This window comes from Anomaloglossus baeobatrachus, chromosome 4, assembly GCF_048569485.1.
Source record: "Anomaloglossus baeobatrachus isolate aAnoBae1 chromosome 4, aAnoBae1.hap1, whole genome shotgun sequence".
Classification (NCBI taxonomy): Eukaryota; Metazoa; Chordata; class Amphibia; order Anura; family Aromobatidae; genus Anomaloglossus; species Anomaloglossus baeobatrachus.
The window spans coordinates 8,861,686-8,877,019 of NC_134356.1; the positions used below are offsets into that span (position 1 = coordinate 8,861,686).

At 53.2% G+C, this 15,334-nt stretch overlaps 3 protein-coding genes across 3 annotated transcripts; all 3 read right to left on the reverse strand.

Moving 5' to 3' along the window:
* Window positions 1-5,778: 5,778 nt before the first annotated feature.
* LOC142300935 (histone H2A type 1) lies at window positions 5,779-6,332 on the reverse strand. Its single transcript, XM_075341950.1, has one exon. It carries the CDS (start codon window positions 6,330-6,332, stop codon window positions 5,946-5,948), a length of 387 nt encoding a protein of 128 aa, XP_075198065.1. The 3' UTR covers window positions 5,779-5,945.
* A 4,052-nt stretch (window positions 6,333-10,384) lies between these two features.
* LOC142300936 (histone H3) lies at window positions 10,385-10,795 on the reverse strand. The gene has a single exon (XM_075341951.1). It carries the CDS (start codon window positions 10,793-10,795, stop codon window positions 10,385-10,387), a length of 411 nt encoding a protein of 136 aa, XP_075198066.1.
* A 1,568-nt stretch (window positions 10,796-12,363) lies between these two features.
* On the reverse strand, window positions 12,364-13,002 carry LOC142300937 (histone H1.11R-like). Its single transcript, XM_075341953.1, has one exon. The coding sequence runs from the start codon at window positions 13,000-13,002 to the stop codon at window positions 12,364-12,366; it is 639 nt and encodes a 212-aa protein (XP_075198068.1).
* Between the last annotated feature and the right edge of the window lie 2,332 nt (window positions 13,003-15,334).

The following is a 15,334-nucleotide window of genomic DNA, read 5'->3' on the forward strand; positions in this document are numbered from 1 at the left end:
GGGCGGGGCCAGAGACTTGTTGCAAAGTGATGATTGGCTAAAACCTGAATTTGAACTTCCCGCTCAATATCTGCGCGCTTCTTCCCCTCCTGTGTGACACGCGGGGTCGCCGCCCGGTCTCTTCCCTCTCAGGAGGCTCCGGATTAGTGGCAGCGTCCTCACCGGAGACACGCGGGGACATCACAGCGTCCACACCGGAGACACGCGGGGACATCACAGCGTCCACACCGGAGACACGCGAGGACATCACAGCGTCCACACCGGAGACACGCGGGGACATCACAGCGTCCACAGCGGAGACACGCGGGGACATCACAGCGTCCACACCGGAGACACGCGGGGACATCACAGCGTCCACACCGGAGACACGCGGGGACATCACAGCGTCCACACCGGAGACACGCGGGGACATCACAGCGGAGACACACGGGGACATCACAGCGTCCACACCGGAGACACGGGGGGACATCACAGGGTCCACACCGGAGACACGGGGGGACATCACAGGGTCCACACCGGAGACACGCGGGGACATCACAGCGTCCCCACCGGAGACACGGGGGGACATCACAGCGTCCACACCGGAGACACGCGGGGACATCACAGCGTCCACACTGGAAACACGCGGGGACATCACAGCGTCCACACCGGAGACACGCGGGGACATCACAGCGTCCCCACCGGAGACACGGGGGGACATCACAGCGTCCCCACCGGAGACACGGGGGGACATCACAGGGTCCACACCGGAGACACGCGAGGACATCACAGCGTCCACACCGGAGACACGCGGGGACATCACAGCGTCCACACCGGAGACACGGGGGGACATCACAGGGTCCACACCGGAGACACGCGGGGACATCACAGCGTCCCCACCGGAGACACGGGGGGACATCACAGCGTCCACACCGGAGACACGCGGGGACATCACAGCGTCCACACCGGAGACACGCGGGGACATCACAGCGTCCCCACCGGAGACACGCGGGGACATCACAGCGTCCACACCGGAGACACGCGGGGACATCACAGCGTCCACACTGGAAACACGCGGGGACATCGCAGCGTCCACACTGGAGACACGCGGGGACATCACAGCGTCCACACTGGAAACACGCGGGGACATCACAGCGTCCACACTGGAAACACGCGGGGACATCACAGCGTCCACACTGGAAACACGCGGGGACATCGCAGCGTCCACACTGGAGACACGCGGGGACATCACAGGGTCCACACCGGAGACACGCGGGGACATTACAGTTTCCAGATCGGGCGATTCATCAATTTATATCCGAGAAAAAGAAAAAGGAGAGAAGCGCAGGGAGGACGGATACTGGGAAATTTATTTTTTTTGCTAAATCTCCATTTTAACTCCTCCCCTTCCTCTGCTGATTGGCTGAGCACAGAGCTGTTGGATAGTTTGAATTTCCCGCTTCTTCCTTTGTGCTCACATCTCACATTCCGCAGCTTCACAATTCAGAGGTTCAAATATAAATATAGAAAATACAATGACACAAGTAAAGACATCTCTGCTCATAAGAGCTGACAATCTACACTGAGGGGGGGACACAAGACTCGAGCGCTGATACAATGTGGGATTCAGACCTGTAAATAGATCATTGATCAGACGCCTCCGCCCGGGTTCACAGGACGAGAAATATCCCAGGAAAATCAGCGACAAAGCGCAAATGTCACCGAAAACTGCCCCTCCCCCATCACCAGAGAACAACCGGGGAAACGGTAACAAAACCCACAAAGCAACAGTGACCGACCGCAGAATATACAGGGGACGGTGCTATATCCCGACATAATGCTGTATACATAGTGCTATATCCCGATATAGTGGTGCATACTAGTACTCAATACTGTGCATCTCCAGGTGGAACAGTTAACACTAAATAGCGCATCTTGTTCTTGAAATTCATTGAAGTGCAATATAATCCTTTTAACACTGTATACCCCCCATGTAATCAGTATAAAGCTCTGCTGTAGACAGTGTGGCGGCCCCTGTATACCGCACATTATACTGTATACCCCCCATGTAATCAGTATAAAGCTCTGCTGTAGACAGTGTGGCGGCCCCTGTATACCGCACATTATACTGTATACCCCCCATGTAATCAGTATAAAGCTCTGCTGTAGACAGTGTGGCGGCCCCTGTATACCGCACATTACACTGTATAACCCCCATGTAATGCAGTATAAAGCTCTGCTGTAGACAGTGTGGCGGCCCCTGTATACCGCACATTATACTGTATACCCCCCATGTAATCAGTATAAAGCTCTGCTGTAGACAGTGTGGCGGCCCCTGTATACCGCACATTATACTGTATAACCCCCATGTAATCAGTATAAAGCTCTGCTGTAGACAGTGTGGCGGCCCCTGTATACCGCACATTACACTGTATACCCCCCATGTAATCAGTATAAAGCTCTGCTGTAGACAGTGTGGTGGCCCCTGTATACCGCACATTATACTGTATAACCCCCATGTAATCAGTATAAAGCTCTGCTGTAGACAGTGTGGTGGCCCCTGTATACCGCACATTATACTGTATAACCCCCATGTAATCAGTATAAAGCTCTGCTGTAGACAGTGTGGCGGCCCCTGTATACCGCACATTACACTGTATAACCCCCATGTAATCAGTATAAAGCTCTGCTGTAGACAGTGTGGTGGCCCCTGTATACCGCACATTACACTGTATAACCCCCATGTAATGCAGTATAAAGCTCTGCTGTAGACAGTGTGGCGGCCCCTGTATACCGCACATTATACTGTATAACCCCCATGTAATCAGTATAAGCTCTGCTGTAGACAGTGTGGCGGCCCCTGTATACCGCACATTACACTGTATAACCCCCATGTAATGCAGTATAAAGCTCTGCTGTAGACAGTGTGGCGGCCCCTGTATACCGCACATTACACTGTATAACCCCCATGTAATGCAGTATAAAGCTCTGCTGTAGACAGTGTGGCGGCCCCTGTATACCGCACATTACACTGTATAACCCCCATGTAATGCAGTATAAAGCTCTGCTGTAGACAGTGTGGCGGCCCCTGTATACCGCACATTACACTGTATAGCCCCCATGTAATCAGTATAAAGCTCTGCTGTAGACAGTGTGGCGGCCCCTGTATACCGCACATTACACTGTATAACCCCCATGTAATGCAGTATAAAGCTCTGCTGTAGACAGTGTGGCGGCCCCTGTATACCGCACATTATACTGTATAACCCCCATGTAATCAGTATAAAGCTCTGCTGTAGACAGTGTGGTGGCCCCTGTATACCGCACATTACACTGTATAACCCCCATGTAATCAGTATAAAGCTCTGCTGTAGACAGTGTGGCGGCCCCTGTATACCGCACATTACACTGTATAACCCCCCATGTAATCAGTATAAAGCTCTGCTGTAGACAGTGTGGTGGCCCCTGTATACCGCACATTACACTGTATAACCCCCATGTAATCAGTATAAAGCTCTGCTGTAGACCATGTGGTGGCTCATTCAGCACTATATGGTGATTTATACTGTTAGGAGGCATCCAGCATTATATGGAGGTATATAGCATTACATTGAGGTGCAGAGCACTTTTATGATGGGCAGAAAGCCCTGTATGGACGTTATACAGCGCTATATGGCGGTGCTGAGCTCTATTGCGGCCCCGAAAAACAAAATGCGTTAAAATGTGACAGCCTAATAATCTCCCCGCTGTACTGTATACTCCATAATGTGCTGTAGATCTATAAAGTATTGGATCCTTCCATATAGTGGTGTATACGTCCACACAGTAGAGTATACCCCATGCAGTGCCTATACACCGTCCATAGTGCTGTATACTTCCATATACTGCTGTAAACTGTCATATTCTGCTTATCTATAAAAGCTTTATATCTCCATATAGTGCTGTGTTCTCCTCCCATACACCACTGTATACTCCCTGTAGAGACGCTTATACTCTCTCCATAGTGGTGTAATCCCTCCAGTCTTACATTTCTGTTCTGCTCTAATGGCAACTGGATTCATCACGGGTATTTAGGTGTTAACACCGAGCATCTGTGGAAAGAATTGTGTGGGCGGAGCCACAATCGTACTATGCGCTGATTGGCTGAGCTCTGAATTTGAAATTCCCGCTCAGTAGCTGAGTTTCCCGCGCTCTCTGCTCTCGGTGCCCGCGGTGTGAGGCGGGAGGTCTGGGGCTGAGGGAATGTCTCTTATGTAGCTTTATATTCCGCGCTATATGGAGACTTATAATGGGGTCTGTGCAGCATAAAGAGAACTGAGCAGCGACTCCGCATACAGCGAGTGTGAACACGTCCAATCCCCGCACAGTCCACAGAAGAATCCAGCGCCTCTGGAAGAGCCAAGATGTCTGCAAACCCCGAGTGTATGAAGTGTGAGCGGCGCCGCTGCTGTATGGAGAGGAGGTCAGGGCAGCGCAGGAGGCGCCGTGTGGCTGATGGGATCTCAGGAGTCCACAAGCGTCTCCATTATTACCCCGTATATCCATACAGCAGTGACGCCGCTCACAATTCATGTGTGTAGATGCAGTAATGGGATTTCCGATCACACATTGTCTGCAGTGATTGTATATAGATCCAGTGTGAGCGGCAGTGTCCGTGCGCCACACTGCACATGGGTAATGAGGGCATCAGGAGCCGCTGGCAGAGGAGCAGCATCTGCCCACATTATACCCACCTAATGCCCGACCCCCATCACCTGCCCCAACTCCCCGGAGAAAGACCATAACAGCGGCGGACTCCGCGCCTCCCTCTACAGATATGAAGGGTGGGGGAGGGGATCGTGTATAAAGGACCGGAGCAGAGGAACCATGTTATAAACCATTAGTGCCACCTTTACCCACTGCTCCACCCGTCTAATACAAAGTACACTGCCTGACTATATTCCTCCATAAACTCGCGCATTATCCAGACACAATAGATGAGCGGCGCCAGCTCCTGTGAGGACGGGGCCAGCTCCTGTGAGGACTGGGCCAGCTCCTGTGAGGACGGGGATCAGCTCCTGTGAGGACGGGGGCCAGCTCCTGTGAGGACGGGGGCCAGCTCCTGTGAGGACGGGGGCCAGCTCCTGTGAGGACGGGGCCAGCTCCTGTGAGGACGGGGGCCGGCTCCTGTGAGGACGGGGTCAGCTCCTGTGAGGACGGGGGCCGGCTCCTGTGAGGACGGGGATCAGCTCCTGTGAGGACGGGGTCAGCGCCTGTGAGGACGGGGGCCGGCTCCTGTGAGGACGGGGGCCGGCTCCTGTGAGGACGGGGGCCGGCTCCTGTGAGGACGGGGGCCGGCTCCTGTGAGGACGGGGGCCGGCTCCTGTGAGGACGGGGGCCGGCTCCTGTGAGGACGGGGGCCGGCTCCTGTGAGGACGGGGGCCGGCTCCTGTGAGGACGGGGGCCGGCTCCTGTGAGGACGGGGGCCGGCTCCTGTGAGGACGGGGGCCGGCTCCTGTGAGGACGGGGGCCGGCTCCTGTGAGGACGGGGGCCGGCTCTTGTGAGGACGGGGGCCGGCTCTTGTGAGGACGGGGTCAGCGCCTGTGAGGACGGGGGCCAGCGCCTGTGAGGACGGGGGTCAGCTCCTGAGGACGGGGCCAGCTCCTGAGGACGGGGCCAGCTCCTGTGAGGACGGGGCCAGCTCCTGTGAGGACGGGGCCAGCTCCTGTGAGGACGGGGCCAGCTCCTGCGAGGACGGGGGCCAGCTCCTGCGAGGACGGGGTGCAGCTCCTGTGAGGACGGGGTGCAGCTCCTGTGAGGACGGGGTGCAGCTCCTGTGAGGACGGGGTGCAGCTCCTGTGAGGACGGGGGCCAGCTCCTGTGAGGACGGGGGCCAGCTCCTGTGAGGACGGGGGCCAGCTCCTGTGAGGACGGGGTGGTGGCTCTTAGAAGAGCCTTTGTGTTGTGGGGTGCGGGGTCAGCGGCGTCACTTGCCCTTCTTGCTGCTCTCCGTCTTCTTGGGCAGCAGCACGGCCTGGATGTTGGGCAGGACGCCTCCCTGGGCGATGGTCACCCCACCCAGCAGCCTGTTCAGCTCCTCGTCATTGCGCACGGCCAGCTGCAGGTGCCGGGGGATGATGCGGGTCTTCTTGTTGTCCCGGGCGGCATTACCGGCCAATTCCAGGATCTCAGCGGTCAGATACTCCAGCACAGCGGCCAGATAGACCGGAGCGCCGGCGCCCACCCTCTCGGCGTAGTTGCCCTTGCGGAGAAGCCTGTGCACACGACCGACCGGGAACTGCAGTCCTGCCCGGGATGAGCGGGTCTTGGCCTTAGCTCGGGTCTTCCCGCCTTGTTTCCCGCGTCCAGACATCGCTGTGGTTCAGGTAACAGTAGATAGAAAGCTCCTGTGTGCGGAATGTGCCGGCTCCGGCGTCTTTTATAAGCTGCAGCTCCGCCCTCCTCTCCTGAGATTGGCTGGATCTGAAGTCACAAATGGTAATGAGACTTGTGGAAACGCCAATGCGCTGCAGGGGGCGGAGCTTATGACGTTTGCATTGGTCACATGGCTTTCTCACTCAATAGAATAGTGACAGACAGGGAAAGAGATAGACGGAGCCTGGAGAGACAGTGATGTCCCGGGCAGCGCCTGTTGTCTGACAAGTTGGTCAGTGCTTATAACCGACTTTCCCAATTTGCTGTAACTTTCAGGTGAATGTGATTGTATCTTGTGCTGATTATTCCCCGAGGATCCCACATTCCCCCGGCCACATCCTTACACAGGGGTAAAAGCGGCTTCATTATCCTCATCCTTTTCCGATATTTCCTCCTTTCTGCCATTTTCCAGGAAAACAAATCTGAGTTTTGTGATCCGTTTGAACTTTAGGAATGAGCGGATCCAGGGCAGTGCGGGATCGCGGGGTCCGGCCTGACTGCAGCTATAAGATCAGAACCTGAACTCTACCCCCGATCCCCATATAAGTCAATGGGAGCCGAAATAGACTCAGAATGGGGGTTAGAGCCGGACCAATAAGGAACAAATAAATAAGTTTATTTATTTTTGACAACTTCGGTCTCAGAACCAGGCCTCATAGGACTTGATTGGCGGTGATATATTAACTCCTCAGCCCCCGGCAATTTCACATTTTTCATTTTTTTCCCTCCAGGAGACATAACTCTTTTTTTTCTCTGTCAGTGCAGCCAAATGAGGCTTGATTTTTGCAGGAGGAGTTGCACTTTTGAATAACGCCATTCATTCTGCCCCATATTGTACTGGAAAAGGGGGAAAAAGCCAAGTGCGGTGAAATTCCCGGTAAGAACAGTGAGGCTCTGGAAGTCTCCTCCTGAGGAAGTGGAGATGGACAATTCACTCACATTTTCCCAGCAAAACAACATAACTTTAATTCTCAAAACAAAAAGCAGTTTCTTTCCCAGCAAAGCTTTCTCTCCCCTTTAAGACATAACATTCCAGGTCCTTGAATCTTCTCTGTCTGTTACGTAAACAAGTCTGTTTGTGCACTTTGCAAAGAATGAATTTCTATGATTTTCTATCCATTTGAGTTAACTCTTTCCCTATAGCACTCGATTCCTCCATACAGTGCTGTATACGCAATATAGTTACATAAGACACTCTTACTCGAGCTCTGTACCCCCATATACTGCTATAAACTGTTCTGTGCCCCATATAGTGCTGCCCATTCTTCATCCTTATACTCCCCATATCACCTTGTAAACTCAGTACTGTATACTGCAATATAGAGCTTTATATGCACCATACCCTCCATATGGGGGTGTATACTAATGTTATTTCACAGTGCAAAACCTTCAAATACAGCAATAAAGTGGTGACTCTCCATGGAGCGCTTTATACCACACACAATACAGTATACCGCCATATAGTGCTGAATGAACACCAAATATATGATGTTCCGGACACCACGGAAAACCCCTCAGCCATTGTGCGGGAATTCCACAAAGATTTTGCCAACGCACAACAAAACCGACTCCGCCCACAGGATTATTCCTACAGACGCTCAGTTTTAACTCTTCAGTGCCTGCGATATTCCCAGCACCCGTAGAACAGTAGACTGCAGTAATCGAGCGCAGCCCCTCCCCCGCAGCAGGAATTGCAGCTTCTCCTGAGCAGATGTGGGCGGCTCTGATAAGAGCCTTTGTGTTAGAATAGAGCGGAGCAGAAGCATTAACCCCCGAAGCCGTAGAGAGTGCGGCCCTGGCGCTTCAGCGCGTACACCACGTCCATGGCGGTGACGGTCTTCCTCTTGGCGTGCTCGGTGTAGGTGACGGCGTCACGGATCACGTTCTCCAGGAAGACTTTCAGGACGCCGCGAGTCTCCTCATAGATGAGGCCGGAGATGCGCTTGACGCCTCCTCTGCGGGCGAGACGGCGGATGGCGGGCTTGGTGATGCCCTGGATGTTGTCCCGGAGAACCTTCCTGTGCCGCTTGGCGCCGCCCTTCCCCAGACCTTTCCCTCCTTTGCCGCGTCCAGACATTTTCTATGAAGTCAACTGAATACTGTGCCTGAGCGACACAAAGTCCTCCTATATATCCAGAGTGAGCGGACCAGAGAGAGGACAAAGTTACGTGGGGTGGAGGCAAAACCAAATTTGCATGGTCAGCCCCGCCCTCCTCTGCTGATTGGCTGAGTATAGACCTGTTGGAGGTTTTGAATTTCCCGCTCATTGTACGGTTACTTTCCCGCTTCTATCTTATTTTTTAAAAAATATGAGTGAGATTCAGATCTGGAAATCCATCAATCTCCGGGAATTCATCACCGATCAGGCGCCTCCACCGGGAACGAACAAAGAGAGAGGAAAATCAGCGAGAAAGTGCAGAGAGCTGCGAGCAGAACGATCAGATCAGTGCGGAAAATGCCGCTCAGAACCGAGAGAAAACCGCCCATCCCCCATTACCAGCAGAACAATGGAGGCCGCAGCAACAGCCAGCGATCCGGGAGAAAAGTGTGTGTATATTTATATAGGGGCTGTGTTTCTTGTGTTTATGTTGAGCATCAGTCGCCATATACTTCCCTTTGCTGCCTTGTTGTCAGTTTTTTCGTGATACGCTGTAATTCCTCAATATAGAGCTCTATATGCCATGGATTGCTTTAGTTCTACATCTATGAGGCTATAGTATATATAGCTATATATACTTACCTATAGTGCTACAAATCTTTATTTAATGCTGGTTACACCCATGTAGTTGCACACCCTCCATCGATAAATACCGCAATGTAGTGTTTTCTACTTTTCATATAAGAGTGTGTAACTCCATATAGAGCACTTTATGTTTGCATATATCAAATGGCTGAAATGTGGATGCGTTACTGCTATACAGAAAACACAAGGCTATTCGTTTTTGGAATCGGAGATCCTGCGCCGGGGGCGGCGAAATGTGAGGGCGGCGCCATGATGCAGGAAAAATAGATACATTAAATATACATATACACAAACATATATATATCTCAATGAAGGGCTAACAAACCTGGCACGCCTATATACAGTATATAATTAGAGCCCATATACTGTATATATAGCAAGAGATGCCTTATTAATGAATCAAATAGAAGAGCACAGGAAGAAACTTCCACAGTAATGATGTGGAGCCTGTGCTGTGTAGACGGCGCCCAGCGGTGTAACTACAGCCCATGCAGTTTAGTCTAAACTGTAGGCCACATGCCTCCTGCCTGCTCCTCTGGGACCCCGTCCCCATGCCAGATGCCCTAAAGGCACCTCCTCTACCTCACCATTAGCGTCTCGCTTCTCCCCGACTGTGGCGAACTACGCCGGAAAAGTAAAAACGCCCTACCTACGATAGAATCTGTGGACGTCTAATTCGTCCATACTCATTGGTCTCTCACATAAGCAAGACCTTGACAAAGGCCGAAACGTTGGCTTGGCTTTGCTCTACTGGTAGTGGTTCTTTTTTCTTACAATCCACAAATAAAAAACTTTTGCATTATCCTTGTATCTGACAGTGCTTGGGATTTATCACAGTAAACTGTAGACCCGTCCTCCCCGTGTTGGTCAGATATTATCGGCAACTGCAACTTCATTGATCCTATAAAGACCAGTTTCACCACCATCTTTTCATATCTTAGTATATCCTGGTATTTATCTCCCGCATTCCGGGGGCAGCAGCTGTCCTCGGTTTGCCTGCTATGGCAATATTGTGATGCAGCCAGGGAACTGACGGGCTCCTCTGCCGCAATACATGTCAGCTCGACGTTTATTCTTTGACACACATCCAACTACAATATACAATAGAGGCGGGGTAATATTAATTAAGCAATGACTGCGCCCCGAACACTGCGGAGAAAGAGGCAGAATTGAAGGCAAGGCTCGTCTGAGGGAGGATTTGGTGGCTCTGAAAAGAGCCTTTGTGTTGTGCTGGGGCCGGGGCAGATCTACGCCCTCTCCCCGCGGATCCTGCGGGCCAGCTGGATGTCTTTGGGCATGATGGTGACCCTCTTGGCGTGGATGGCGCACAGGTTGGTGTCCTCGAACAGCCCCACCAGATAAGCCTCGCTGGCCTCCTGCAGGGCCATGACCGCCGAGCTCTGGAAGCGCAGATCGGTCTTGAAGTCCTGAGCGATCTCTCTCACCAGGCGCTGGAAGGGAAGCTTCCGGATCAGCAGCTCGGTGGATTTCTGGTAGCGGCGGATCTCCCGGAGAGCGACTGTCCCCGGCCGGTAGCGATGCGGCTTCTTCACTCCTCCGGTGGCGGGAGCGCTCTTCCTGGCGGCCTTAGTGGCCAGCTGCTTGCGGGGAGCTTTCCCTCCGGTGGATTTACGGGCGGTCTGCTTAGTTCTGGCCATAGCTCTGTATAGAAGAGAACAGAAGTGATGAGAAAGAGCGGCGGAGCAGAGTATTTATCCTCCTGTGCGCGTCCTCATTGGTCTGTAAGGAACACGCCCCTTCTTTCCATTGGTTACTTCACGCAAAAGAAAAAGTATTTTTACCCAATAATCATCAGATGTCTCTGACCAATCATTTTTCAGAGGAAGCTCCGCCCTTCAGCAACCCATGCTCCTCGTTAACGCCAATCCCATTGAAACACCGCTCTTACGGTATTTCTCCCCCTCAGTAGGCCCGCATCTGTCCCCTCCCGTGACTGTGAATGACACTGTTTTCTCTCAGCTCTAATACACAGATGTCACATCCCGGCTACACGCGGCTCTGGAGCAGCCACCACCGATGTAACTGCAGCTGCATCTCCCCGCACACAGCGCTGTACAGTGCAGCTCCCGCATTATCGCAGCTTATCAACATCTACCGCCCCCTATACACGAGATCAGAGCAAAAATCTAGAAGTCGCGAGAAATCCAACACTGATCATACAGCTCTGCAGGACAAGGTGGTGGCACTGATCATACAGCTCTGCAGGACAAGGTGGTGGCACTGATCATACAGCTCTGCAGGACAAGGTGGTGGCACTGATCATACAGCTCTGCAGGACAAGGTGGTGATACTGATCATACAGCTCTGCAGGACGAGGTGGTGACACTGATCATACAGCTCTGCAGGACAAGGTGGTGACACTGATCATACAGCTCTGCAGGACAAGGTGGTGATACTGATCATACAGCTCTGCAGGACGAGGTGGTGACACTGATCATACAGCTCTGCAGGACAAGGTGGTGACACTGATCATACAGCTCTACAGGACAAGGTGGTGGCTCTGATCACACAGCTCTGCAGGACAAGGTGGTGACACTGATCATACAGCTCTGCAGGACAAGGTGGTGACACTGATCATACAGCTCTGCAGGACAAGGTGGTGGCACTGATCATACAGCCCTGCAGGACAAGGTGGTGGCACTGATCATATAGCTCTGCAGGACAAGGCGTGACACTGATCATACAGCTCTGCAGGACAAGGTGGTGGCACTGATCATACAGCTCTGCAGGACAAGGTGGTGACACTGATCATACAGCTCTGCAGGACAAGGTGGTGGCACTGATCATACAGCTCTGCAGGACAAGGTGGTGACACTGATCATACAGCTCTGCAGGACAAGGTGGTGGCACTGATCATACAGCCCTGCAGGACAAGGTGGTGGCACTGATCATATAGCTCTGCAGGACAAGGTGTGACACTGATCATACAGCTCTGCAGGACAAGGTGGTGGCACTGATCATACAGCTCTGCAGGACAAGGTGGTGACACTGATCATACAGCTCTGCAGGACAAGGTGGTGGCACTGATCATACAGCCCTGCAGGACAAGGTGGTGGCACTGATCATACAGCTCTGCAGGACAAGGTGGTGGCACTGATCATACAGCTCTGCAGGACAAGGTGGTGGCACTGATCATACAGCTCTGCAGGACAAGGTGGTGGCTCTGAGAAGAGCCTTTGTGTTATGAGGACAGAGCGGCTGCTGCTTATTTCTTGGACGCGGGCTTCTTGGCTTTAGCCGCCTTCTTAGCCGGACTCTTGGCTTTGGGTTTTGCCGCCTTCTTAGCCGGACTCTTCGTCACTTTCTTGGGCTTCGGAGCGGCCTTCGGTTTCTTGGGGCTCTTTGCGGCTTTCTTGGCCGCGGCTGCTGCGGGCTTCTTGGCCTTTTTCGGGCTCTTCTTGGCGGCGGCCGGAGCCTTCTTGGGCTTCTTCGGGGATTTGGCCGCTTTCTTGGCTGCCGGCTTCTTGGGCTTGGCCGCCGGCTTCTTCGTGGCTGCCTTGGCTTTAGTCTCCTTGTTGAGCTTGAAGGACCCGGAGGCGCCGCTGCCCTTCACCTGGAGCAGGGTGCCCTTAGTGACCAGAGCCTTGATGGCTAGCTTCAGGCGGCTGTTATTCTTCTCCACATCGTATCCTTCGGCGGCCACAGCCTTCTTCAGGGTGGCCAGAGACACCCCACTGCGCTCCTTGGAGGCGGACACGGCTTTCACCAGCAGATCGGAGGCGCTGGGACCGGAGGATTTGCTGCTTTTCTTGGCGCCTCCTGCGGCGGATTTCTTTGGCGCCTTCTTGGATTTGGCGGCCGGTTCGGCGGGAGGAGAAGGAGCGGCGGGCGCGGTCTCTGCCATCCTGTGATGAATGCGTATTGAAAATATAAGATATCCTAGAGAGAGAACACTGAGGACAGAGCCTTCGGCGCCTCCTATATATACAGTCACCCTGCGCGCTGATTGGCTGACTGTCCTGATCTCTTATTGGTTGACACTGCACACAGGCCCTGCTTGAGCCGCGTGAAGTTCCGCCCCTTGTCATTGTCATTGGCGGAGGCGACAGGAAGGAGCCCCGGATCTCCCACCGTCCTCCTGATCTGCTTATCTCGGGGCTTCTGCGGCGGGAGCTCGTTCCTTCTCCTCCCGGCACCTGTCACCATCACAGGTTTCGTTACCACAATCTGTATCGTGCCGGAAGCTGATTGTACGATGCGGGGCGACCTGTCCTCTATATCCAGTGTGCAGTGTTATATCCAGTGTGCAGTGTATGGGGCAGGAGTTTGTCCGGAAGAAGTATCTCATTGACTTCAAATCTCGCTGACATCAAACTACAAGTTCTTCCTCGGATCTTCGGTCTCACACTTTCTTCAGATCGGCAGCGATTAACCCCTTTTCCTCCAGTTTTACTATAATGAATTGATGACCGTTTCTATGAATGACCGGAAGCAAAAAACAATCACTGGTGACATTTCCAGTCTCTGTTTCTGTTGATTTCTTCCCAGAGACAGAACATTTTCTTTTTTTGGCCATTGACACGTATGAGAGGATGATTGGAGAGGTTCTTGCAGCGCTACATTGTGTGGGGAGAATATTCCGGCTCTGATCCGCACCAACAATCACAGGAAAACGCGGCCAATTCTATCATCATCAGCGGCTAAAAACACTCCGCTCACTTCTACTTGGTGCCGGGGTCCGCAGCCTACACGGCGCCGTGCACCCGGGACCCGGCACTCTGCTCCCGCTCCGCAGTGACCGGCGCCACAATATGGGAAGTATAGTGCACTCTATGGATTACGATTATACAGCACAATATGGGGGTATAAAGCAATATGTTGTATGTATATGCCACTTTATGCAGGTATACAGCACCATATGGGAGTGTACAGCATTACTATGGGGCTTTATGGCACTATATGGGGGTTATATAATAGTATAAGGAGATATTCAGAATAATATTGGGCTATACAGCAGTATATGGAGGTATACAGCAGTATATGGAGGTATACAGCACCATATGTGAGTGTACAGCATTAATATGGAGCTTTATGGTACTATATGGGGGTTATATAATAGTATATGAAGATATTCAGAATAATATTGGGTTATACGGCACTATATGAAGGTATAGAGCACTATATGGAGGCATACAGCAGTATATGGGGTTTACTGTATTGAATGTTGTGTATATATATGTCACTGCCAGGTGGACGGGCAGACCCAGGAGGTGGATCCACTGGGCCGAACTCCTAGATGGTAGTAAAGAGTCCGGTAGCTGGAGCACTATAAACAGCAGAACAGTCCGTGCACACGAGTATAGCGGAGAAGTCCCTGGGACCACGGAGTCACTGGTGGTAGTCCGGGTGACGCAGCTCTGGTTCGGAAGCCGAGATGATGTCAGGCGGGGTCCGGAACCTTTGGAGCGAGGTGATGAGTCACCGCAGGGATCCGGGATGGTGCGGACTGTCAGGATGGCAGATGGACAGCGTTCGGGGTTCGGGATACGACAGGACTGGATGGCGAGGCAGGCACGGCTCTACGAGAGAGATAGGTAAGTACATGCACAGAAACACCAGGAGACCTGACTCCTAGCTTAGGAAACACGAAGATCAGGCCCCGCCCCCTTGGACAATAACCCCCTTTATACCCTGTACCTGTTTAGCCTCATTTCCTGTTAATGGACGCTGGCCCTTTAAGAAAGGGTCAGTGACCGCGCGCGCGCCCTAATGCGCATGCGCGCCGCCCGGGTGCCAGAAGCCAGGGAAGGAGGCTGCGAGGAGGACGCAGGGGAGCCGGCCAGGACCTGGGAAGCAGTCGGGCGCCGGGATCGGGGACCAGGGGACCTGGGAAGGACGGGCACCGGAGGCTGGAGAGCGGGGAGCGTGGCAGGTGAGCCGGGGAGCGGGGGTGAGGACCCGGGGAGCGTGACAGTACCCCCCCCCCCCCCCACGCCCCCCTCCCCGCAACCGGGACATGAAGGCACGGATCAGAGGAGTGCCCACGTTCTCCCTGGGCTCCCAGGACCTATCCTCAGGACCATACCCTTCCCAGTCCACCAGGAAGAACTGTCGACCTCGTACGGTCTTCATGGCCACGATATCCCTTACCGCATAGATGTCGTCCTCGGCAATAGGTGGAGGAGCCGGACTGGCAGCAGCGGAGAAGGGACCAAGGACAACCGGCTTGAGCAGGG